At 41.3% G+C, this 26,104-nt stretch overlaps 2 protein-coding genes across 8 annotated transcripts in view; both read right to left on the bottom strand.

The window, feature by feature from the left end:
- Positions 1-17,273, bottom strand: part of LOC133346115 (PTB domain-containing engulfment adapter protein 1-like) — a 28,541-nt gene extending 11,268 nt beyond the window's left edge. The window contains exons 1-7 of one of the 6 annotated variants that reach the window (XM_061557529.1): positions 17,160-17,273; positions 16,296-16,472; positions 9,044-9,142; positions 7,890-7,951; positions 6,823-6,894; positions 2,173-2,271; positions 113-250 (exon numbers count right to left, since the gene is read on the bottom strand). In XM_061557529.1, coding sequence (XP_061413513.1) covers positions 113-250; positions 2,173-2,271; positions 6,823-6,894; positions 7,890-7,951; positions 9,044-9,071 — 399 coding nt within the window. In that variant the 5' untranslated portion in view covers positions 9,072-9,142; positions 16,296-16,472; positions 17,160-17,273. Of the gene's footprint in view, positions 1-112; positions 251-2,172; positions 2,272-6,822; positions 6,895-7,889; positions 7,952-9,043; positions 9,143-14,828; positions 14,851-16,042; positions 16,158-16,295; positions 16,638-17,159 lie in introns of those variants that run through there. The other 5 variants (XM_061557532.1, XM_061557533.1, XM_061557528.1 and 2 more) reach the window with 5 other exon arrangements.
- Positions 17,274-21,086: 3,813 nt separating this feature from the next.
- LOC133345779 (guanine nucleotide-binding protein G(I)/G(S)/G(O) subunit gamma-T2-like) lies at positions 21,087-23,354 on the bottom strand. 2 transcript variants are annotated; one of them, XM_061556751.1, is made up of 3 exons: positions 22,949-23,354; positions 22,680-22,798; positions 21,087-22,582 (listed from the first exon to the last, which is right to left on the bottom strand). In XM_061556751.1, exons 2-3 carry the CDS (start codon positions 22,758-22,760, stop codon positions 22,457-22,459), a joined length of 207 nt encoding a protein of 68 aa, XP_061412735.1. In that variant the 5' UTR covers positions 22,761-22,798; positions 22,949-23,354; the 3' UTR covers positions 21,087-22,456. The 2 variants fall into 2 exon arrangements, with proteins under 2 accessions (XP_061412735.1, XP_061412736.1); XM_061556752.1 differs by having other exon boundaries at positions 22,960-23,025.
- Between the last annotated feature and the right edge of the window lie 2,750 nt (positions 23,355-26,104).

The raw sequence follows: 26,104 nt of genomic DNA, 5'->3' as shown, positions 1-26,104 counted from the left end.
GTTAAAGTGTGTTCCTTACAATGATGGCATTCACATTCCATGGCAGACAAGCATCAGTTCTGCGCATAAAGCAGTGGAGGCTTTCATGTCATTCAATAAATCATAAACCCACCGATTTCTCGCTGTCAAATGCAAAGCAAAAATGCTGGTCAGTTTCAGCATCTTTGCAAATGAAAGCAAGGATGCGCTTATCCGTCTTGTCATCAGCACAGAAAGATATTCGGTGGAGTGGACAGTTATGTTGACTTTCCTGTGAAAATAGGAGACACAAAACAACTGCTGAAATAAAAATAACAACAGGGTTTTGTAGTCACTGAAAAGAAAGGAAGATCCCAGCCACACAGCTGATTGGCCTTCTTCAAGAAGGTTGCACAGCACCAGCTTCAAAGAGGATCAAAACACAGGTCACATGCACTCTATGAGGGTCCCCCTTTCACAAAGCATTTAATTGCACCGTAACATTCACCCACTGCAGGAGCAAAACCGCATCATTTATAGCCGGAGCATTCTGGCTGGGCAAAGTGGCACAGGTGTTAAAAGCTGTAAGCTCTAAGGTTTAAAGGCTCTAACCTATTCCTGATTTCGCAATGCAACACTGTATCATTAGGCTGTGGATAACATGGGTGCTATAAAGGGACCTGAAATCAATTTCAGCCTACTCTGCAAGTTGGCAGGGAGTAAGTATTCTGACAATGTTTAAGGCATTCTCTTGGGTTTTTTCGGTAAAGTCACGGAGGTAAAAAATTAAAATAAATTAAATCACGACGTTTTGGGCACAACACAAGCGTCCTTCTTAAGCGGGTGTGCTTTCGCTAAGTTGTCCCCACCTGAAGAAGGACGCTTGTGTCGTCATTTAATTTATTTAAATGTTTTACCTACGTGACTTTACCGAAAAAACCAAAGAGTATGAATCCTTGCAGTCACGAAAACTTCAAATCTAGCTTAAGGCATTGTTAGGAATAGAGTAGTAGCGCCACCTGCAGCTCCGACATGGAACTGTAAAGGGTAAACTTTTAGTCCTACATGAAACCTGCTTGTTGGACCACATGCGCCACAAGGGGCATGGTTTGACACGCACGGTGCATGTGTTGCTCATGGGATTCCTTTTCGTTGTCATTGTTCCACTGAAAAAATTCTGCATCTTGTCGTTATGAAGTGGCGTGTGGGGTATTGACATACCGTTTTTTGCTTTCTGCGCACATTATGCACGTATAACCGTTTGTGATGCAAATAAAATTTATTTTAAGGGGACCTTTCTTAAAATATATCGAAGTATTTTTGGATTTTGCTAGTTTGCTCTACGTACTCGCATTTGGTGTTTTATTAATAGTTTTTAGGCATAATTTTATTTGTGTCTGAACTTGCATCTTTTCTGACCATGTCATGTTCTGGAAAAGTGACCAATTTACAAACAAAAGGTCAGGTGTATCAGGAGATCACTGAGCCCACATTCCTGCTGGAGTCAATCAAATGGGTGCCACGATGTCAAAGGTGACGTCGGTCATCCAGTATACTGGTCCCCACCATAGGTGTATGGAATTTACACCAATGACTCAGTACCACAGATGGACGTAATTTAATGTGACATTTCTGTACGAAGATATTTTACTATACAGGTTTCCCGATCTTTTCTTCGGGTTCGGTTTGTGCGATTTTGCATTAACACAGGTAACCTATTTATACCCAAAATGCATTATATGCAGTTTGAACTCACTCATATGCAGCTACAGTATATGGTCGGATGTGGGACAGCACTGTGTGTACTGTAGAATAAAGGGGCCTCGTAAAATAGTTGTGTGATGTCATCTTCAATGACCATGCTGTAACACAGTGGATGCACTGCTCACTGCAGAGTACCGATGTGAAATGTGACTAGTGAGATGATAACAATAGCCCAATTAAAATATAATCCCCCCCCGTCATTTCTTTATCATTGGAAACTTCACAGATGCATTGCATATATTTTTTCTGCGAGAATTATCATGTTTGTGTTCCACCTTTTTCAGTTGTAAAAAGATAACAGCTTGCATTAAAGTTATATCGTAGTAAGGTAATATTGAAATTAATAACCATTAAAGCAAGATGCCATATATGGTATAATACACAAGTTACTTTTACTCAATATGTTGCCAATGTGTTTTCTTTGTTTGTCATCATCTTTGTAACCGTTACCTTTGATTTGGGATCCAAGATTTCCACACCTCGTATAGAAACCTGAAGTTCAACTTTTGGAAGTTTTTGACCTTCGGATTTTTTCAGGTGGCACGCAAACTGTGTGACAAAAGAGTTGCGAAAACAAGTTCACGTACACTCTTACAGATTCAATCATTATACATACATACACACATACACACATGTTAACATAACCACAGTAAATACAATTTTGTTTGATGTAGTGTAAACGTAACCCATGACCACGTCACCCGAAAAGATGCCAATTTCGCCAAATCTCAGAAAGCTAAGCAGTGATTGAGGCCTGGATAACGCTTGGATGGGTGACCACTGCACACGCAAGTTGTGACAGGGCTTGACAGGCTAATGTGGTGGGCAGCGGACATTTTTTGTTGTTGTACTGCACTCATATTCTCTCATATCTATGCTCCCCACTTTCACCAACTCACAATGACCGGCTTGTTGAAAGCATGGTCAAGAAACCTCGATGACCTGCGCGGCATGGGGAGGCACACATCCAGCAGTGGATTGGCAATAGGGCTGTAGATAATCAATGCACGTTGGAGTATATCATTCATGGAATGCGTTGAATTTGCTTGTTTCATAAAGACTGCACTGGGCTGTGAGGCTGCATCGAGTCCAGGCTGTTGGGCTTGTGAGGACTCCAATCAAAGCTACAGCTCCCCTGGTATTCTTCTTCCCATTGGTGATCGACCTGTGATCTAGTAGGCTTCAAGAGCAATCTGTCTCAATGAAATCTAAAGTTAGTTATAAAATATGCATTTATAATCAAACAACACATGTCGTTGTGTTGTCAACCACCAGAGAAAAGAATACTGCTCCCTCTGTCCCCAATCTTCTGCAACAAGGTGATTGCGATGAAATGCACCAATAACATACAACACAATGCCACACTTCACAATTACGTATCAAAGCATGTCTGGAAATGCTGTTCTGTGCCTTATGCCTAATACGGCATGACTTAATGAACAAAATCTATTTGGGTGGCAGGGTGGCGCAGTGGTAACAGTTAACGCCTGACAGCAAAAAGGGCCTGGGATTGATTCACGAATTGGATGTTTTTCTGTGTGGCGTTTGTATGTTCTCCCCATTTCCTCATGGCTTTCCTCCAAGTTCTCCAGTTTCCTCACATAGACAGCTAAAACAAACGTGCAATTTAACTGGTATTGGCCGAATATCATAATGTTGCAAAAGTATCTGTGAAAAATCATCATTTTTGGATTAAACATAAGAGCATCGTCCCCGACTGCAAAAAAAAACACTTGGCTGGCCCCTCCTGAAAAGTATTGAGGACTCATGGTGAGGCTTTCCTGGGTAAACAAGCGTAATTATCAATCTTGATTTGAAGCTTTCGTGGCTGCAGGAATCCATACTCTTTGGTTATTTCGGTAAAGTCACGTAGGTATAAAAATAATTAAATTAAACAAAACACAAATAATATATCACGACGTTTCGATCGCAACACAAGCGGTCGTCCTCAGGTGGAAAAAACAATCCAGCAGTGAAACTGCTGAACCAGCGAGAGAGCTGTTACAACAAGAGGTTATTCATGTGGCGATGGGCAAGCAAGCGGGGTCTGAGCTGGAAAGGAATTCCATCCCCGGACGCAAGTACGTCAGTTTTGTTAATGGGGGAGATTAGGAAGAGAGAGATTAGGGAGGGAAATTAGCATGAAATGAGCTTCCATCGCCGCATAAGAGTATCGCCCCCACATATGCGTACAACAGCAGTGTTAATGGGAGGTTAGCACTATGTTGATGGGAGAGGTTAGGCAGGGAGATTAGGGGGATTCGCAAGTTAATGTCATGTCTGTGTGTAACACAAGCTGCGGCACTGCCAACTGCGCTGTAAGGCAAGCGCGTCCACGCAAGAGAACCACCACAACGGTGGTCGCGCCAGTGAGACATACAGCCCATCACACAGCCGGAACCATCGATACATCGAGGCTAAGGGAGCAGAGGTGGCCATGTTAGTGAGACCCCAGCCCGTTAATGCAGAGGCACCTAACAGGGCAATGCAACTCAGAGTCGGAGATAACAGCCAGACGGCAGGGAAGAATGGAAGCACCACAGCAAGTTACGACTTTGCTTGGTTAATAACGTCCCTCCAATGATTGCTCTGCTTATACCGATCTTCTCGGTTGAAATTGTCTCTGTGTTGATATATCTGGATGGCTTCATGGATAAATAATTGATGGTAGCCCGAAGGTTTGCAGAGTACCTTGGTCTCGGAAAAAACAATATCGTGCGAGCCCGCTCCGTTATAACAATGATCAGCCACTGCAGAGATATTGGTTCTGCCGTGTTTCAAATCTGCCTTGTATTCGCGAACACGGTCCGAGACATTTCGTTTCATTTCCCCAATGTAATTGCTGCCGTAGACACAACTTAGTTTGTAGACACCAGGGTATTGCATGTCAGGAATGACATCCTTCACAGATGGGATCAAATCACGGATTTTGTGCACTGTATTGAATCGGACCTGGATCTTGTGTTTGTTTAAGAATTTGGAAATATATTTGGTAACACCTGCTATGTATGGCAAGGTGATGGTTTTGATTGGGTCCTCAGATGGTTCTCTCCCCATAGTTGGGGATACAGCTTTGCGGATTGTGCGGTCTGAGTATCCATTCATCTTGAGGGCTTGGTGTACGTGCTCCAGTTCACTGGCTAGGTGGTGCTGGTCAGAGATGCAGCGGGCCCTATCGTGTAGTGTTTTGATGAGGGAATTCTTCTCGGCCGGATGGTGGTGGAGTCAGGCTTTAGATAGGAATCCGTGTGGGTGGCTTTCCTGTAGACGGAATATCCCAATGAGTCATCAGGTCTCTTCTCGATCAAAACATTAGGAATGGTAGCTTGCCATCATTTTCCACTTCCATGGTGAATTTGATGGATGGGTGTATGGAATTGATGTGGTTGAAAAACTGGTTCAGTGCTGGCTGGCCATGTGGCCAGATGACAAAAGTGTCATCTACGTATCTCTTCCACAGGGAAGGACGTAGGGTGGATGTCAGGATGGCATCTGTTTCAAATTTCTCCATGAAAACATTCGCTACCACTGGTGATAAAAGGGGAACCCATAGGGGTACCTTCATTTTGTTTGTAGAATGTACCATTCCAGATGAAGTATGTGTTGGTAAGGCAGTGCCTCACCAAAGTTGGTACATCAGGATTCAGTTCCTGTTGGACCAAGTCTTCAATGATTGCTTTGGTATCAGGTACAGGTACCTTGGTGAACAGAGAGACTACATCGAAGCTGACAAGCAAATCATCTGGAGATAGTCAAATGTCCCTGAAGACGACCGCTTGTGTTGCGATCGAAATGTTTTGTTTTATTTTATTATTTTTCTACCTACGTGACTTTACCGAAAGAACCAAAGAGTAAGAGTAATTATAATAATTCATGTTGATGCTTGCCAAGGTATTTTAAACGCATTTGAAAATGTGTTTCATTAAATGTGCTTTTCAATACAGCTCTTGCAATCTCCTTATCTATATACACATCGTGGTGGAGACTTCACAGGGTGAAAGGAGGGGCAAACCCCAGCGGTCACATAATAGGTGTTTCATGGGACAGCATCTTCTATCCCATAGCTGAGGCAGAGCCCAACACATCAGGCAAAGTGTGATACATGCGCTACCAAATGACTGCAGTAGCAAGCTCCAGAGTAAAGCTTTCACCACTTTACCTCGTTTGTCAGGGCAGCGATCAAGTGAGTGAGCCATCATGGTGACTAATGTAAAAGATGAAAACGTCACCAGTTTTTAGTTTGTTTGTTTTAACCCTTTCCCATTTGGAGATGTCTGCAAGTTGCAGGGTGAGGTCCTGTTCACCGCTGAATCTCGGAATGCACAAGCAGTTCGCGCACATTTTATTTAGAGGCATAGCGCCATTGTTTTTAAAGACATTGTATTCACTGCAGAGAATTGTAGCGACACCACCGCACTCGATGGTAGCTGGCGCCAAACTGTGGCACGCGCCTTCGAGCCTGGCCTTGAGGGAGCCTCGGTACTGATGAAGTAATTTTATTTCGGTTTTTCTTCATCGGAATAGTATCGGATGTACAAATACGTCAAAGGGTTAATATGGCAATTAATGATTTAATATGGCCAATGAAAAGCAACTATTAGAAATTTAGTTTTAAGTGAATTAGCCATGGATACACACTGCCTTAAAATTTATATTTGGGGCAGTGTGAAGGTCTATTGGTCCTAGGTTTGGTGTTCGTAGCCACCATACCTCGCCTCACTCCTCTCGCCTTGCACTGGAGCTCGTGGTAGAACTCTACGCAGCGTTATCTCAAAATCTCTCTCAGACACCAAGGTCTCGAACTGTCACAGCCTCACATCGATTCTCTGCTATCGCCCCCTCGGTGTGGAACTCTATCCCTTTGCACATCCACAATATCAAATGCACTCTGACTTTTAAGAAACATCTAAACGCCTCTGTCTGTCTGGGTCAGGCTTTTGAGCAGCCCTGAGCTTGGCTCCACACCTGAGTTGCTGACTTGTCTGTGAAATCTGGCGCGTTAAAAAAGTAATTATTATCATGAAATATTGCGATTTCAACATGCAAAGGGTCAATAGCAGTATACTTCAATATCTATTTCAATTATAGACGAAAACTTACCTTGAGTTTTCTCACGGCATCTTTGACAACTTCAGAACCTTTGGGCTGGGATACCTCACAACTACCTAGGTACTAAAAATGCACGCACACACATAACATAACAACAACAACAAACGCCATTCGCCACTAAGTGGCGGTGACGTCACCATGACGCTTGTGCCAGGCCATGTGCACCTTGAGGCCACGTGAAGTGTCAAACGCCCGCTGGCAGGAGGTCACGGATGGGACTTTGCCCACACACACAATCACATTGTCACATCAAATATAGAGGTTTAAAAAATCATTGTGTTTGCAGATATGGGTGTTAAATCACCAGAAGAAATTTACTGATTCCAAGTTTAAGATAAAGTACATCGTTAAACAAATGTGATTGTGCATGCATATTACCACTAGGGAGCGCTTCACGCAAAATTTTCATATTTAACTTAATAGCATTGTGTTTACAGTACACATGATATTTACAAAGTATAGCACCGGAGTGAATTCTTTTCACGTTTTTCTGTACTTAGCAGCACATGTTGCAGAGGGATTCAGATGGAGATTATAAATGAAGAGGCCTGTACAGATATATTTTTTCATTTGGACCATTCTCAGCTCTGAGTAATGATAAACATTAATAAAAGATTTCCAAACTCTTGGAATAGAATTGGACTCTTATCACAGCCTCTTTGTTTTCCATTCGGGAAATACAAATTTTCTTTATATAAAGCGAAGAATAACTAAAACACTGCACATTGTTGTACACAGTATGTCCTTTTAGTAAAAAATTAAATAGAGCTGTATGTTTATATATCTACTAAAATATAATTTATAACTTAAGTGCTGTTGAAATAGACAACATTAACTCTCAAATTCCAATCCTACTGCGTGTAATTAGAAGACAGCAGCAATAACAATACGACATGCAGGGCGCTTACACACATTTTTTTTATATTATGTAGTTAAGGCAATAAAGTTACAAATATGTAGTTGCAAGCCATATTGCCTATCTGTCCATTAAATCTTAGTATTGACATTCAGACGATTACAACTTGGAATGGAATCATGAATAATTTAGTTTCCTGTACCTTGACACTGTATGACACGCAACTCTTCGTGAGCATCTCAGGGGTATGAATCCACGATTTATCTGTTGTGAAATAAAGATGCACAATTGGACGTTGCGTTATGTTCACACACACTGTGTAACTTCAATCAGATAGAAAAAAATGGATCAAAAGTGTCAAAGGCCCCAGGTCTAGAGTTGGGTTACCGAGGATTCGCCGAGCAATGCTGTTGTGACAAGTATCGTGTAAGAGTGTTTAATGTGATGTGTGTGCATAGTCATAGTTTTAATTCACTATGGTTTATTTATAAAGCATAATACCACATTCATACATTGACCGTAAGTTATACTCGAATATAGGATTTCCCGTTGTAAATATGGAAAAAGTGTCGACTTGGAAATTATTGCAAATGTTGTTGTGAACTCCCTTTCTATCAACAAATGAATGAGGCCTATGTCCTGCAAAGGAATCTGTTCTCAACAAAAACACGACATTACTTTATAAACATATACAATATTGATTGATTTAATGTTATTCTTTAAATTGTAAACTGTATTTCCAATATGATAAATCGTCAAGGTTATTGACTTAAAGCTTTCGTGACTGCAGGAATTCACATTCTTGGGTCTTTCGGTAAAGTCACGTAGATAGGTTCAAATATAATAACAAAAACTACGACGTTTCGATCGCAACACAAGCGGTCGCCAACAGGAACCGCTTGTGTTGCGATCAAAACGATGTAGTTTTTTGTTATCATCTTTCAACCTATCTACGTGACTTTACCGAAAGACCCAAGCATATGTGAAGGTATTATAAAAATCTAAACTTAAAACTTTCTTGTCATATATATGCACACACGTATATCCTGTGAAATATATACTGGATGAGTGTTGTAATAAGACAATCTCAAAATAACTCTTAATTTCAATAAATGTCCTACATGGCTCTATTTAAGCATAACACTAATACCTGCCATTTGCCACTAAGTGGCGGTGATGTCATCACGGCGCCTGTGCCTGGCCAGGTGCACTTTGAGGCCACGTGAAGTGTCGAAGGCTCGCTGACAGGAGGTCTTGGGACAGACCCAGGTGCCATAGTTTGACTGACTGAGATGACCGGTAGATGCATCAGCTGTGTCCCCTAATGCGCCATATGACACGGACTGACAGGCCCACCTTTCTTGCGAGTGAAGGGGCGGTGCATGGCTGCCCGTTTGGTTTTGAATTTCCACCACCAGGCAGCAGCTCAAATGTCACACCCAGCAGTGAGCACACCTGGGCCAGATAACACCACAAAAACCCTTTTGTTAAGTAAATAAAAGCCACTTTACACCAAACACAGAGAATGGACTCCAAGTTGGAGGCCAATTTGAATGTGTAGTTTGACATGGAAATAGTCTGTTCTCCTATAACGCCTGTTTTCATAATGCGAATTGGAAATAACGCTCAGGTCGAGCAGTTATATCCATTGGACCTTTTCGCATGTTTTGCCACAAGTATGTGTGGTTAATGCAGACTTGATGCCTTGCAAAAAGGTATCTAGTTGGTGTTTGAACATCTTAACACCTTTTAGTTGCCAGAAAGGGTAAAACCTATTCTTATTTTTCGTAATTTTGGATATAACGCAATGAATGTATTAGGGAACACATTTATTATAACGCGGATGCTAAATTAATATAACGCAATCGAGTGAATTGAACTACGCCGCGCGAGAAGGAATAAGCGGTTGTACGACTGCCTCGGCATAGCATCACACAAGGCGGGATGCTGCTGGATGCTTCTCGATGCTACCCACACGCCTCAGTCTTTGTTCAGCCTCTATAAACATCTCACGTGGTTTCGGAGACTGTGCTTTACGTTATATTATTTATTAGAATGCGATTTTTCCATAGCGCAGTGTTCTTCAGGAACACAACTACCGCGTTAAAGGAGAACAGATGAGTGACACTTTCATCATTATAACCTGCCACCAGTCGATGAAGGCAAGTCATTGCTAACTCTCATGGTCACTCGATGCAGCAATCCGTATAGTTCCTGCAAGGGACGATTTCATTGCTCCATCTCTATGATAAACGTATTCTCAGACGTTCCCTCCATTGGCTGCTATGCCATCAATAGTCTCGGCTACTGGTCACGATCTCTTCTCATGATGTGTCCTGCCTAGTCAAAATTAGGTTATCACGTTGTGTATGTTGTCGAATGGGTGTTCCTGCCTCTCGGTGTAATTCCAAAACATTCACCTCTCAAACCTTCATGTGCAATTTTCAGCTACTGTTACATTTTCTTTGTCAATTTCCATGTTTCTAATCCATTTGTTATATCGTGGGTAATGCACACCAATTAAACACCTCCCTCTCTAGACACATCGGTATGTTACTTTAAATGTTTCAGTACATTTTTCCACAAGCACTCCAAACCCACTCCCATACACCTCTGTATTTCATAATTTTGATGGAACATCACACAAAGTACAAACTGTATTACAGTTTGGCATTTATTGAGTCTCCGTGTTCCAATGAGCAGAGGCAGAATTCATGCGTTGGCAGCCCTGAATGAGTGTTGGAAATGCTATGTTTCCATGGAAGGGTGCGGTCTTCTCTAGAAGACATCCACTGTTGACTTTCCCCAATTATCAAAAGCATATCTTAATATAGAGCAGCTACAATGAGAACACACAATGGCAGAGTAGGAACAAAATACAATTCAGTAGACGAGTCAAGCAAGGATTTACACTTTCACAATGGCTATTCATGGCGACTTTGGAATGTATTTTTTCCAAAAAACTAGGTTTGAAAAATAAAGGCATAAACATAAATGGAGAAATTATTAACCATCTCAGATTTGCTGACATAATACTGCAGTGGCTATGAAAACCAACCCGGGATGAATTACAGGAAATGATTTAAGAACTTAACAAATATGGCTGCAAGTTTTCATCTAGATAACTAAAAACAAAACAAAAGTTGCGCATGACAAGTGAACATTATTGTTGGAAAATAGCAGAATGTTAACCAAGGGCAATAAATGCAGGAGGATCACCATCTAAAGGATTAAGTAAAGTGAAGAAGCCTTTGGAAAAAGCAACATACCAATGTGAACTTAATCGTGAAAATCAGGATACCATTGCGCCTAAATAAGAACACTTTGAATCAGTGCCATAGCATATGGATATGTCAAATGACAAACAAAATCAGTTAAACGTGTAGGCTTTCGTGACCAATATTATCCAGGGTTTTTTGGGGGTTAGATCGCGTAAATATAAAATGTTTCGTTAAACCCACCAACACCCGACACAGCCAATTGGTAAGGTCTGTCACATAAACAAAACATGCCAATTCGTTACAAAACGTAACAAACGCTCTAAGCCACACAAATAAGCAATGACAGATGCATGCATGTGATTACACGTACACACAGAAACAGGGACACAGGGATCAAGGAATAAACCTAAATTAGAGTCTATCATAGGCAAAGTGGCTCGGGTAATATGCATCGCAAGATGGGATGGTGGCTGATGAACAAGACCAGTCACAGAATGTCAGCCAAAGGAGAAAATGTGCCCGAGAGGACGAGCATCAATGGAGCTAGAGCGATGAGACCAGTAGCCTTTGTGCAGAAGTGATCCGGATTGTGGCACCGTGGGGACAATCGGGGCCTGTGAAGGAGTGAAAAGCCTTCATCCAGCAGCGGATTGATCATGACTAATGACTGATCAGGACTACCGGCGATGCCGAGATAGCCAATAAGCCCCTTATTCTGCAAATACAATACAAATTCTACTTTCACAGATAAAGTAAAAACCTGCCAAACGCAGGAGCATCATTTCTAAACGTTTTCCTTCGTCGTTAATTTTCCTTCCACTGTACAGATTTTCCCAAAGGATTGGCTGCAACAAGATGGCTGTGCCACTGTTGACTTAGACGAGGTCCATAACCATGGCCAGAGGGGAGCAATGCCGTTCCAAACAACCCACCCCTTCGATTAAAAATCAGAACCCTCCTCCAACGCCACATTGTTTATCCATAATATCACTGTTCTCCGCTTTCATTCCAAGTAATGTCCCCCCCCCCCCCCACCGGTTTGTAGATGTTTGTAGATGTTTGTTGTGCCACTCGTCTGAGTTATGGCCCTCCCACGAGGTAGTTGATGAGATTGTGTTCCACCCTTTCAGTAGCAGCAGCTGTTGCTAGGTATGGCAGCAGCTGTTGCTGCTGTTGCTGCTGCCATACCTGAGATGTGGACCGTTGCTTGAGGACGAGTTTGTGTGTGAGCAGAGACGACCCCAGTTCGATTCCCGGTTCTGGGTCTCCCCTAGGTCGACCCAGCCTCAAATGAGTACCTTGTGCAGTGTGTAAAACCATCGCCATGAGGGAGACAAAGGCGGCCGGGCGTGTTGCTGGCCACCCACCCCCTCGTGTGCCGTGCCGGCCTTCATAGGTGCTACTCACTAATAGCACTTGCCCCAAAAAAGTATGTTAAGGCTACACACGGGGGATCTTTGTCTTGTATGAGCATCTTCCCTGCAAAACTGTACTGGATTCCTCACACAATGACATGTAAAGACACGTCGCAAATGTCAGCCAGCCCCAACAACCAGAGTGCCCGATCAACAAATCATATTTCACACATTTTAAATCAAAAAAAGCTTTCCCAAAAGTTAAAACTATCCAATAACGTGTCACCTGAAAATGCTGTAAGCATTTCCCATATACTGTAAAACTGTTTTATATATATATAATACACGTACTACATTTATGATGTACAAGCCCTTTGTTCCATTGAGTAATGGATGAAATGTATCCCAACAAGATTTGTTGAATATCTAGAATGAATTTACTCACATATTACATTGACATTTCTTTTTGTTTGCATATCTAGCGCTCTAACTTTGACAGTCACGTGTGACAACATTCGCTAAATAAATATATAGAAATCAGTTTCCATTACGAATTCAAACTTGCTTAGCTATATCATAATTTTCCTCTCTCTTGATCTGTACTATTGGGAGTGGTCAAGAGAAGTTGGCCATGCGTTGTGCGAGTTGAGTGTACCCTTGACAGGTCCCACCACAGTTTCTGTTGAGAACAACACATTCCTGCGGAGGGAGCTGGTAGGAACGTTGGGTTGCTCGGTCAATGGTAAGGGTCAACGGCGGCGTGGTGTATTCCGCAAATATGCCCGACTGTGAGGGCGGGCACAAGCTGGCGTGAGTAGGTTAAACGTTGAGTTTTATAAGGGCACCACGGGGTGACCAGCCCCTCCCCACCCAGCCCCACCCCTCCCACCCCCCACCCAGCCCCTCCCCACACATTTTTTGATGCACGACGGACGGACACAATAATCCCCTGTGGGCTGGTGTAACTAGAAGGGTTCCTACCAGTATTATCCATGTATGTTCTACATCTCAAAGTCTCAATATAGCACGGCAGTCAAATAGCCTTAATTCATGATAAACAAGGTCACCTAATTGTATATCTACAGTATTATAAACAAAACCCGAGCACAAATATGCCGAGCAGTCCTACGCACGCAAACAACAGCATACATAACGCACGGCTTGACAAGGTTATGTCTCTGCATCAATTCATAGTAATGTGTATTTCACAAATGAGCTTAACAGCAGGGAAATACAATTGGGTGGTGGTGGGCAGTGCTTACCTTAAAAAAGTGAACCGACCAAAAAAAACAAGTGGATTTTGTGTAGCAGTGAGGGTGGGATGCAATGAGACAGTTTTGTCTAATTCTACTTGCTTATTTTATACAGTGATTTTTTTAAAAGTGTTATCCATTAACCCATAAAAGCCCACTACACGGCCGGCTCCAGGGGACAGTGCATCAGATCGGCTGGCACTGACGGGGCAAATGCTTGTGTGAGTACACAACATTGACTCCCCTTTTAGCCTACTCCACCCCTTCACTGCCCGAGACACAATGTACAAAGTGACAGCATCAATCAGCAAACGCTTAACGCGAGCAAGCAGGCACAAATGTAGAGACCGCTTGAAAGAAAGTGGATACCTAGAATGTTAAACACATCTGGAGAGTCTGAATAATTCCCGTGAGTTACACGAAATAACTACGTTGGAATGAAATTGATTCGTGAATATTTGGACACAATGTACCAGTAAAGACCAAGCAATGCAACCCCATCCCCACACAACTCCCAACCCCCAACCCTCCGTCCTGCCGCACATTGAATCAGCTCAAATAGACACAAATCTACATTCCCTCCACACTTCCACCTTGATGCGCCAGCCCCAAACAGCTCGTTTATAGATTGCAGTTGAAATTAAGCTATAAAACAGGGGGGGGGGGGGCGGTTACCGTTTTCCAGAAATAAAGTTACGTGAAAACAGCACCCGAAGATCATTCATTATTAACTGAAATATGGCCAGGTAATATTTGCAGTAGCTCAAAACAATACTTTTCATTCATAAATCCTTGGACACATCTAACAGAACGAGCTCACTATTTTCCCACACAGCAGTAGCATTGACCTTCAAAATCCCATCAAACCCATGTGGTCTCATTGCATCCATTGAGGGAGCTGTCAAATCCATCTGACCTCATTCTACTCAATTGGATATGATAGATTCAAACTGACGAAAACTATTAGATGCAGTACTGTATAATGACTGCAAAGCATAACAAATGTGATGTTTAGTAATTACTGTACATGTGAAAATATTTTAAAATCGCCAATCATTCTGTATCATCATCAGCCATGGTCCATCCAGTGCTGGATGAAGGCCCTTCCGAAGGCCGCTGCCACCTCTAACGATCCTGCAATGTGATAGTCCACCTCGCAACTCATTCCAAATCTCCATGTAAATGTTTTTTTGTTTTAAGCCAAGAGACTACAAGTTAATCTATGTATTTAATTAACAAGAATTGCTACACGACATCGCTCGGTCAGAATTTTACACGTTATTCTGTTGTACTGTGGAAAGAGAGCACTTACCAACAATATCTACTAAAGAGGTCCATGGAGGTGAAATGGGTCCACTCTCCATGTTTAAACACATGCTGATGGTTAACATGTCTGGAAGACGAAAAGGTTGATAGACGAGACATATGGTGTATTTTATTTTTCACGATGAACCATCAAAAGGAAGGTGATCCCATTTATATACGGACACAAATTAGAATCTATAACCGCTGCTCCTTATCTGGCTTGACCACTTGAATGTAAAGTTGTAGTTGTTGCTCTGCATCTACATCAACCATATACTAAATAAAAAAAATGATTTTGTAACCATTATTAAAATGGAAACATTAATTCATGACCAAAATTAATGTATATTTTAAAATTTAAGGTTTATATTCACATACCACGATACCCATTGGATTTTTCACGCTTTCACGCAGGATAATATGAAGCCGACGTAATTTAGTTAGCCTCCTCACTTGCAATTGACAGCCTTGAAGTCCGGGTGAGTGAATAACTGTTACTTTATGCCCATTCAGAAAAAGATATGGGAAGTATTTCTAATTACATTTGAGAAATACCCTGTATTATTCAGTTAACCTTAAGACGTTTAAACAAGTTACCATATTAAGCTGACAATCTAAAAGTTAGAATTTTGTTTTAAAAAAAAAACACGTTTCATCCACATTAAAGAAATGTTCTACCAGTGAACCACGTACGTGAGTCACCATGACAATAAGCATCAGTCCATCGCCTAAACTGTAATGATAGTCCCATGAAACAAACACTTGAGTCGTTGTCAATCCACTTTCACAAACTGTTGGCCTGTGACCAAGTCACCCAGGAATGTGCCTCATCTCGGACACCAAGCAGCGTAGTTCGTGCCCTTGGATGAGTGACATAAAATAGGTGTTTGTAAGCTGCTGCTGCTATACACTGTCAACAGAGAATAGTGCAGCAAAATCCATTGTTGTACAGTTCCGCACTATGCTCCTATGTCTGCGCTGCCCGCCGTGAACCCGACGGCGAAGTATGGTCAAAAAACCATCCACTGTCAGCCACAAAGCGCTTGGAGGACCTTTCTCAACCAGCAGTGCTGGCTTGATAAAAGAACCGGTACTTACACCGCCACTCAACGTTATTTAAACATTGATACGGCAAAACGAATTTCCGAATCGAGAGAAGAAGAAAGAAGAAAAACAATCAATGAATTCCCCCCATGAAGGATCCAGAGAGAAAGAACGAACCAAAGGTTCTTCCCCTGCCGTCTCCCTCCATGATCGCAGAAGCGTTGGCTTGGAAGGAATGCAGAACACATGTGAAACAGACCTCTCTCTCCCGGGGGTTAACGCTCCTCGCTTAAATAACATCCAACTGCAGCTGCAACATTCCACCACGCAAGTATTAAAACATTAATCTCGACACACACAAGTCCATTCGAAAAAATACAACCGCTTTTATTACGATGTCTTTTTGTCATGTAAAAAAAAAGTTGCTTACCTTAATCGCGGACTTGGGAGAGTGGAGTGTGGCCGAGAGCTTTAAAATGTAAGAATCTTCCTGAAACAGTGTGTGGGTGCAGAGTGGCCAAGAGAACAACTCCTGGCCGATGTAACTGCCCTCGCTTCCAGCCAATGCCTACTCCAGCATTTAATGTAATTTGATTGGTTCCTTTCACTGTGATGTCACAACCACAGAATTCCATTTAAAAATGCCACATGCAGTGGTGGAAATAAGTCTAAAGTTAACAATAATAAAACGATAATTTCAGGCCATTACGATTACAATTAAGCCCTACTCACGCCGCACCCGTGCGCATGTCAGCTGTTTGCTGTGCGGCATGTTTCAGCAGAAAATGTTCTGGACAAGTAAAACCCGATGAAAAGCATTTTATGACTTAAGCCACTACACGTGAAAGGCATTTTCATTCCTAGTACTGCACTGTAGAATAAAGCTACCCGTGTCTGCCAGCAACATTCCATCGTAAAAATGCCATAAAAACTGTATAGAAACGCAGGACTGTTTGTATCATAAATTGAAACAAATTATATGGCGGTATTCAGTAAATAAATGTTAATTACACAAGTTAGTATTCTGAATAGTCAATTCGTTACATAGTAGAGTATTGTAATTTGTTGAAAATGCATTTTCTTTATCAGTGTCCCATCCTCCCAAAGAAATAAATAAGCAAGCTTTGTGGATTTCTTTGGTAACTGAGCAATAAAAAAAGTGATTACATAAAATGAAAATGTAATCATGCACACGTATTTTAATGCGTCGTTTTTCCTCTAAACTTAAAATAGCGATAAGGACTGAGTGTGGTGCATACTGCCCAAAGCTAATCCCATCCCAGAGCAAACTTACCAAGCAGTCTCTATGTAAATCATAACATAGCACCTCCACATCGGCTATAGAAACAATTATTGTTGTTTGAAAATACTAATCAGGACTCCTTTCTGTTGCAGGACACCACACTGGTAATAACGCCAGGGCTCCCGAGGCAGGCCCTACCACTGTGCAATCATGTGACTTGGCAGCTTCCTTCTCTCCACATCTCCCTCCCCTCCATGAGGCCAGGCTCAGGGCAACAAAACACACAACTGGTAAAAATTATGAATACTAAGTGCTTACACGGGGACGATTGGGATTAAAAATAGATTACAATAATGCGTTTATAATTGAAAATGCATTTTGTATTTTGGACGTTGCCTTTTTAATTTGACCAGCATAACCAGAAAATGTATATCACAAATATGCAACAAAATGCGTATCATGCTTAATGATATCAGAGTATGAAAAAACACAAGTCAGTATAATTATGAGGCCTGTTGTTGGTATTATGTCAGAATGGTAAAAGTCACGTTAAACTAAGCAAGTAAATCTTGATTTGAAGCTTTCGTGACTGCAGGAATCCATACACTAAGCAAGTAGATCTCGGCCCAGTTGGAGTATATGATATACATCGTCTCAAACAGGCCTTTTGTAATTGTAATCGCCCATTTACATGTGAGGTGGCCGCGTGACTTAGGGTCCGTCCATAAATGACGTCACGCGATTTTGGACGATATTTGACCCCCCCCCCCTCGTCACACGGCGTCACAAAACGTCAGACCCCCCTCAAATATGAAGTCACAAAGCTTTGCCCCCCCCCCCTGCCAAAAAAGAAAACATGCTTCAAATCGCTTTAAACTATTGTCATTGTAGTGCATATTTAATGTGGCGCTGCACTCTAATGATGTAGGATGAAACATTTGTTTAAAAGTATATTTAGTTAAGTAGAACGTGTTGTCTATATTTATTTAAATTTGCGCATTTTGATGTGACGTCACATTTCTCACCCCCCCCCCCCCTCGTCACACATCGTCACAAATGTCTGACCCCCCCCCCCTAGGTGCGTGACGTCATTTATGGACGGCCCCTTAGGGGTCAAAGCACTGGACTGGCATTGCCGGGCTTCTGGCCTTGAATTCAGGCAGCCACATAGCGTTGATGGTCTCATCCCGGTCACCAATCACTGCACACAACAAAATAATCATGGTTCGGCACTTAATTTCGCTAATTCCAGCTTTGAGAATGAAACATTTGTTTTACTGGCATGCGAGAAAAATTACTGTCAGTGGCAGAGTGAGTGGGAAAGTACTGCCCCTACTTTGTTGACCAAAAGGTTCCTGGGCGGATATCTGAGTTATTTAAGTGGTGCCTGCTTATGCGGGATATTCTCTAACCATTACGTATTGCGCATGTTTGAGATTGAAATAAAGGGTGACATTGGCTAATGTATGAGTCAAATCAACAAGATGTACAAAATACCATACAGGATTTCCATACATTTGATTGCAGTTATGAATGACGGAGCCTATTGCTTAAACAAAAAAAATGGTGGGAGAAACGGGAGTTCAACTTATATCGTAATTTTGGAGCTTTCGTGACTGCAGGAATTATTCTTTGTTCTTTCGGTAAAGTCACGTATAAAGATAAAATAATAAATTAAATAATAGCATACGACGTTTCGATTGCAACACAAGCAATCATCATCAGGTATAATGAAATAGCGACATAAAATCTAACCAGAAAACTATAGACAGACATATAAGCAGACAGATATCACCAAGATACATAGAGAGAGCAACACAGGTACAGAGACGATCACCCCTCTCTGTACCTGTGTTGCCCGCTCTGTGTATCTTGGTGATATCTGTCTGCTTATATGTCTGTCTATAGTTTTCTGGTTAGATTTTATGTCGCTATTTCATTATACCTGATGATGATTGCTTGTGTTGCAATCGAAACGTCGTATGCTATTATTTAATTTATTATTTTATCTTTATACGTGACTTTACCGAAAGAACCAAAGAATAGTTCAACTTATATTTGCTTATAGTGTACTCAATTTTGACTTGAAGCTTTCGTGACTGCAGGAATCCATACTCTTTGGTTCTTTCGGTAAAGTCACGTAGTTATTTTATTTCTAACTACGTGACTTTACTGTACTCAATTATTTATAAATAAAATCACCCATAATACAGGTTTGTTTTTGGGTTAGATCGCGTGAATATATAAATGTGTCGTTGAACCCGCCACCACCCAACACAGCCAATTATTAAGGTTTGTCATGTAAACAGAACATGCCAATTCGTTACTGGTACAGCACACCGGTGTGTTGGAGAGCAAAGCCACACCATTTACAAATTGGCATGTTCTGTTTAGGGGCCGTCCATAGATGACGTCACGCACCTAGGGGGGGGGGGTCAGACATTTACGACGATGTGTGACGAGGGGGGGGGGGGTGAGAAATGTGACGTCACATCAAAATGCGAAACTTTAAATAGATATAAATATTCTCCTACAACATCAGAGTGCAGCGCCACATTAAATACGCACTACAATGACAATAGTTTAAAGCGATTTGAAGTATTTTTGGGGGGGGGGGGGCAGAGCTTTGTGACGTCATATTTGAGGGGGGGTCTGCCTTTTTGTGACGCCGTGTGACGAAGGGGGGGGGGGTCAAAAATCATCCAAAATCGCGTGACGTCATTTATGGACGGCCCCTTACGTGACAAACCCTACTAATTGACCATGTTGGGTGGTGGCGGGTTCAACAACACATTTATATATTTACACGATTTAAGCCCCCAAAAAAACCTGTGTTATGGGTGATATTGGTCGCGAAAGCTTACGTGTTAAACCAAATAAAATCTCACTATTTGTAAATATTGCATCATTGCTAAAACGTCAATATTCACATCTAGAAATACAAGCAAACACCTTTGCTGTTAGTTTCATGATCAAACAAATGCAATTACTTGAATGCAATAGCTTTGTGTGGCCTCTTATGTAACCAGCCCACCATAAAAGCGATGTAAAACAAATCCCATGCATAGGTTGTTTTCTGTGTACGTTTTATGTTTGGGAATGTAGGAATATATTTTGCAACTTATTATTTTAGTTTGCCTCTGACAATTTCCAAAATACTGCACTAAAAAGTACGTATTATTACATGTCTCAGTGATGTATACACCTTGAAAATATACTTCACTTGGTAAGATATAATAGAAGCACATGTTTTTACGTGAAAAATCGCAATACAAGGGAATGTTTTTGTAAAATTTAACAAAATAACCATAGCTTGTTGTTGTGGAAACTAACATGAAAGATTACACAATGTTTTTCTTCTGATATTTTTAGGATACCAATTTCTTTTTTAAACATAACACTGGTACACGGGCACTTTACAGAGACCACCACGAAGTATACTAAAGATCACGTGGGTTCACTGTACAGAGCAGTTGCAATGCACATGAACAGCAGCTACACCATCCATTGACATTGCATATTATGTAAACATAAACAGTATATCTATACATTAATGGAATCGCATGGCGAATTCCCCCCTAACCCGCTGTATACCACGTCGGTGATAATAATGAATGCCCACTGATTTATTTGGTCTAATATGCTATGCCGCAGATGATCGGTTCTGCTATCCCCCCATAAGGTCCCCCCATATCACCGCAAATTATTGGATTTCTGCTGTATTCAAATAGTTACTCGTACATAGTGGCTTGAATTATTTACCAAACTGCCATTCTAGCGATTACATGTAAGTGATTGCTTTGCTTTGCCTGAGCACAAGGAAATACACAAACTGAATCCGTGAAAACACATGGGTTGATAGAAAAGCACCATGTCTCAACGTACATACAATGTTTTTCAGTGCAGTCGTATGATTTTAACTGACATAAGATGTGCCACAATAAAAAAAAAACAGACACCATTACTGACAGGTTTGTCAGACTTCAGATTCTTTATTGGCAATTTTAAGTGTCAAAATACAGCATTGTGCACCTTTGCATGCCATAATTATGTTACTAAAGAATTTTAATAACTTTTTCTAAGCAACCAAAAACATATCCTCTCCGCATAAAGGGGCAATGTGGCCAGAACCTCTCTTGGCCACGTTTGTCTCCTTTTTTGTGATGTTAACACACCACATGAGATACTCATTTTAGGCTGAGTAAACCTATTGGAAGCCCAAGACAGTTAGATATACAGTTTTAAACATCACTTGCGTTCAATAATTAAATTCAGATTGTTGAAATCACAACACAGAGTGCTTTTATAACACTGCCTACTAATTTAAAGCTATTTCATATGTATAAAGACAACGAATAATGTCATTTTTAAATATACATTTTAATCTACTGGGAAGATAGTCATATATTTTGGCGAACAGGATTAACTTTTATAATTCTATTATGATAGGACCATGGTCAGTTGCATAACACACCTTTTTGCCATTTAAAGTGGTATTGAGAAAACATCAAATGAATTGTATTCAGTTGGTCTTTTACATTTATGAATGCTCTATAAGTCTGCAATAGTGCTGGTGCTTTTCAAGGTTGGCCATCTCCACCATTAGCTTTCTATAAGACTACAGGAATGGGGAAAAGGTTGTGGGCTGAAACATTGATTAATTCCTGATATCTTGATCCATTTTTTAGTTCAGTTTTTATCTGAAATTTCCATCAGATGGATGATAAATACTGTTTAGATACGACGAGATATTCGAGATATTTAACCCCTGATTAAATGTTGTCCAAAGTGCCTCTGCTCAAATGAGCAATGAGGCATTAGTCATCTCTGTCGGTGGCTCTGCGTCAGTGATGGAAATATAACGTTATCAAGGTGGGGTTCAGTCTCCTCGATAAGATTATTCACATGCAGACTTTCCACAAAGTGAAACTAATCTGAATGACCGCAGACATGGGTTGATTTAAAGTTGTGACCGTTCTGAAAATTGTGTACTCTAACTACAGCATCACGATTTATTCATTGTTTCATTAATATTACAACCTAGTCCTGCTTTGTTACTTTTTTATCACCAGCACAGGTGCTACTCAAAAATAAAAATAAATGTTTAAGGTGATAAACCATTTAATAACTGATAATTTCATGCAAATAATGTGCAGATTGAAGAACACAGCTTCTAGTCATTTATGGATTTCATAATAAAAATGCAACCAATGATATTGATTTATAATAAGGTTTTTGGGTTAGATCGCGTAAGTATAAGTGTATCGTAACCCTCCACCACCTGACACAGCCAGTAAGGTTTATCACGTAAACAATGCGCCAATTAGATATTGACTTAAAACGTTACGCTAAGAGATAATACAACCACCCTTTTCTTTAAATGGATTCTTGTCTTCAGGGACACCTTTAAGAAGAGGGTCTTCTGCAGCATTTGATTCCACATATTCCTTTATATCTCCAGCTGCTTTGGACACCTATGTTGAAAATAAGCAATACGGGCATGTTAGCGTTATTTCATTGCTAAGCAGAGCCTTTTCATTAGACAAATGAAAGGTAGCAGACGTTTATTACCTGGAGCCGCTCAAGCTTCATCTCAATGTTGAGCTGTTCCACCTCCATCTGTGCAATATCTTTGTCTGATCTTTCTTCCATGATAAATGTATTGTTCCAGAAGATATTTGTGAACTAATCTGAGAGAAAACAAGCGTGGAAATTGTCCACAATTAATATTCATGTACACAATAGTTTTGTATAAGTTTCATGTAAAACATAGATCATTTTCTCAATTACAAACTGTGACTTAATGAACACAGTTTACAAAAATGAAAAACCTTACATACCTCGTGCTCACCTGTTCATGAAGAGTAATTCTTTACCATTCCGCACCCAGCAGTTCAGTGCAGGCTTTGAGCATGGCTCATCTTAAAGAAATGCCTTCTCCCTGCTTCCGTGACTATTTGAAGGAGATAACTGTAATCCCCTTGATCTCTATCAATCCACTCATCAATTACCTAATTAGATGGAATAATTAATGGGTTGCAACAAAAGTACAAAATATAAACTCCACGAAATATTTTCTAAAGAAAATGTAGCAATGTTGTTGTCGACGTGTGTTTTTGTTTTCATAGTTTAGCTTCAGCATCTGCGCTAATACATTGAATGCGTGGTGAATCTTCAACGTTTGGTCGATATTTACAAATATTCTGACTACCATTGTCAAATCTCATTTTGCTCTCTGAAACAACGTTGGAGACATTTTGCTTGATGACAAATATGACCTACAAAAAGTGCGCTTTAATATTGCTCATACGATGTTTCTGGGTTGTTCTAAGGACCCGAGAGATTACGGTAAGCCACTTTACCTCTTTGGATTGACAAAAGCTGATTCTTGTTTCCGTCAGAAGTTAATACATATTGGTGGTTAAACTGAGCCGTCAAAAATAGCCCAAAAAGCCCTCTGCATTGCACCACGATGTCTCCAAATACTGTATACATCGAAGGTATGTAGCTAAATAATATAATTGAACGACATGTCAAGAGCACAGCAAGCAAACCATTGTGGCTTTCTAACCTACTAAGTTGTCTAAAAACGTACTATTCTAATTTACGTAATAATTGATATGTTGATGAAATTTTTTTTTCCACTAATACCGTAACTTAAATATTCAGTTCTCATGAATGCAGAGCATATAAGAATACGTCTTTAAACTCACTTCTATTCGATGTATGTTTACGATTATCGCTGCCTGAACTGTCCACGGTAACATTTTATAAGGGAGAACGTGAGCTGCTCCAACCAGTTCCTGGACATGAAGCGAAACGTCAGACATCATGCCGAACAACATGCGGTACAACCTGAAAACACATCGTAGAGCTGTACAACATAACTGATAAAAAAAAAGTTACGTATAGTACTAGTAGTATGTTCCACATTTACAGAAGACTTTGATGGTCATACGTTTACCTCACACTGAATCATTTCTCAAGATGCCACAAAACAGGGAAAGAAGATTTGGGAATATATTCTATACTTATTTTAAAAGCATTTATCAAATTGAAGGCATTCCATAAAGTATGCTTAATTGATGTTGGCATGGATTTTCTGATGTGTGGTAAAATACATATAAGTGAAATGTCTATGATTAATGTCACCGTTCTAAAGTTGTTACAATAATGTAATCAGTCATACTTAACACCTCATTCTTGATTTGAAGCTTTCGTGACTGCAGGAATCCATACTCTTTGGTTCTTTTGGTAAAGTCACGTAGGTAGAAAAAATAATAGATCAAGACGATTGCTTGTGGCGATCGAAACGTCCTGATCTATTATTTTTTCTACCTACGTGACTTTACCGAAATAACCAAAGAGTATTAACTCCTCATTCATACGGATAAGATCGTACAGCATTTTTCCAAGATTGGTCTAGATTCCAATCTCATAGGACTGGGAATGATTGTAATCTACCCAACCAAAACTGTTAACACAAATCTGCAAAAACTGTATCACAAATATACATCTGAAATGAAAGTCCTTCCAATCCTCCTTGCCAATCCAGACCCAGCCCCTCACATCTGCTCTGCCAAATCTGCCCTGTGTTAAATCTATCCAGGTCTCTTGTCCAATCACAGGACCGGAATGTAAAAACAAATCCTGTTACTTTAGAGCATGGATTAAGGACATCTATCATTGAATCACGATGCAGGCTCTGCACAGCATCTTGTTCTGCCAGTTTGATGTTTCCTCATCCAGATTATCTTCCAACTGTTGTTTTAATTGACTTTCTACTTTACTAGTTGTATTAGTTTTGTTGTAATAACAATTCCTCTCACCCACCGGGCAATTATATGAATTGTCACAATTCAGGGTCAAGATTTTGTTCAAGAATCAGTCATATTTTTGCACCATTGTAGAGAACATCCCTGATATGAAAAGCTATTTCCGGAATTTCAAGTGGACTTTTTACCCTCTCAAAAGTATCTATCTCACAAGCGCCACGATACCATTGTCCCATTAGTCAAATGAAAATTATTACGTTCTCAGAGCCAGAGTTTAGCCAAATTAGGTTCAAAACCAAATGTAATGTTTGTCTTTTTGTGCAGTGATTGGTGACTGGGCTAAAACCATCAACTTGCTCCACGTGATAACATGACTTTCATCATGAGTAACTTGTCAGTACTACCTGAGGGTGGCATAACTTTAGTGGTTCCAATTTCCTGTTGTGGCCAACAACGATAAATTACGTGATAACCAATTTGGTGGACAATCAATTCACTATTATCCGTATTTATAATCGATACTACTAAGCATGTACCTTCGGTGGTACCAATTTCTGCCTATGAACTATTGGTCACCTCATCACGAGTGGTTATGTCGACGTCGGCCGCGTCGACTCTTTTTTCTACATAATTGCATGCTCACGTGAACACGTGGCCACTACTGGCAGTGTCTAGCTATCAGAGAGTTTTCCATTGCTCAGTGACCCAGTGGTCACAGCGAGAAGAGTCCACAGCGCTGCCAGGTCCGCGAGAACAAAGCTTAAGCTGCATGGAACGAGACAGCAGCCCTCGTGCGCTCGACCCCGGCCGTGCGCTCGACCCCGGCCGTGCGCTCGACCCCGGCCGTGCGCTCGACCCCGGCCGTGCGCTCGACCCCGGCCGTGCGCTCGACCCCGGCCGTGCGCTCGACCCCGGCCGTGCGCTCGACCCCGGCCCTGAGCCCGGCGCCGGCCCTGAGCCCGGCGCCGGCCGTGAACCCGGCCCCGGCCGTGAGCCCGGCCCCGGCCCTGGGCTCGACGCCGGCCCTGGGCTCGACACGGGCTGGGAGCTCAATACGGGCTGCGAGTTCCACGTGTGCTCCACCCGGCTGTGAACTCCACGTCGCCGACCGTGAGCTCCACGCCGGCTGTGAGCTCCACCCGGCTGTGAGCTCCACCCGGCTGTGAGCTCCACGCCAAGCGAGAGCTCCATGCCGGCTGTGAGCTTCACACAGGCTGGGAG

Source organism: Lethenteron reissneri, chromosome 23 (genome assembly GCF_015708825.2).
Source record: "Lethenteron reissneri isolate LAM-NWPU_2019-01 chromosome 23, ASM1570882v1, whole genome shotgun sequence".
Lineage (NCBI taxonomy): Eukaryota > Metazoa > Chordata > Hyperoartia > Petromyzontiformes > Petromyzontidae > Lethenteron > Lethenteron reissneri.
This window is presented reverse-complemented; position numbering and strand designations above follow the sequence as displayed.

Coding starts and splice junctions, on each gene's coding strand:
- LOC133345779 (XM_061556751.1), bottom strand. CDS start 22,760: ATGGAAGAAAGATCAGACAAAGATATTGCACAGATGGAGGTGGAACAG. Junction 22,583..22,679: donor TGAAGCTTGAGCGGCTCCAG/GTAATAAACGTC, acceptor TTTTCAACATAG/GTGTCCAAAGCAGCTGGAGA.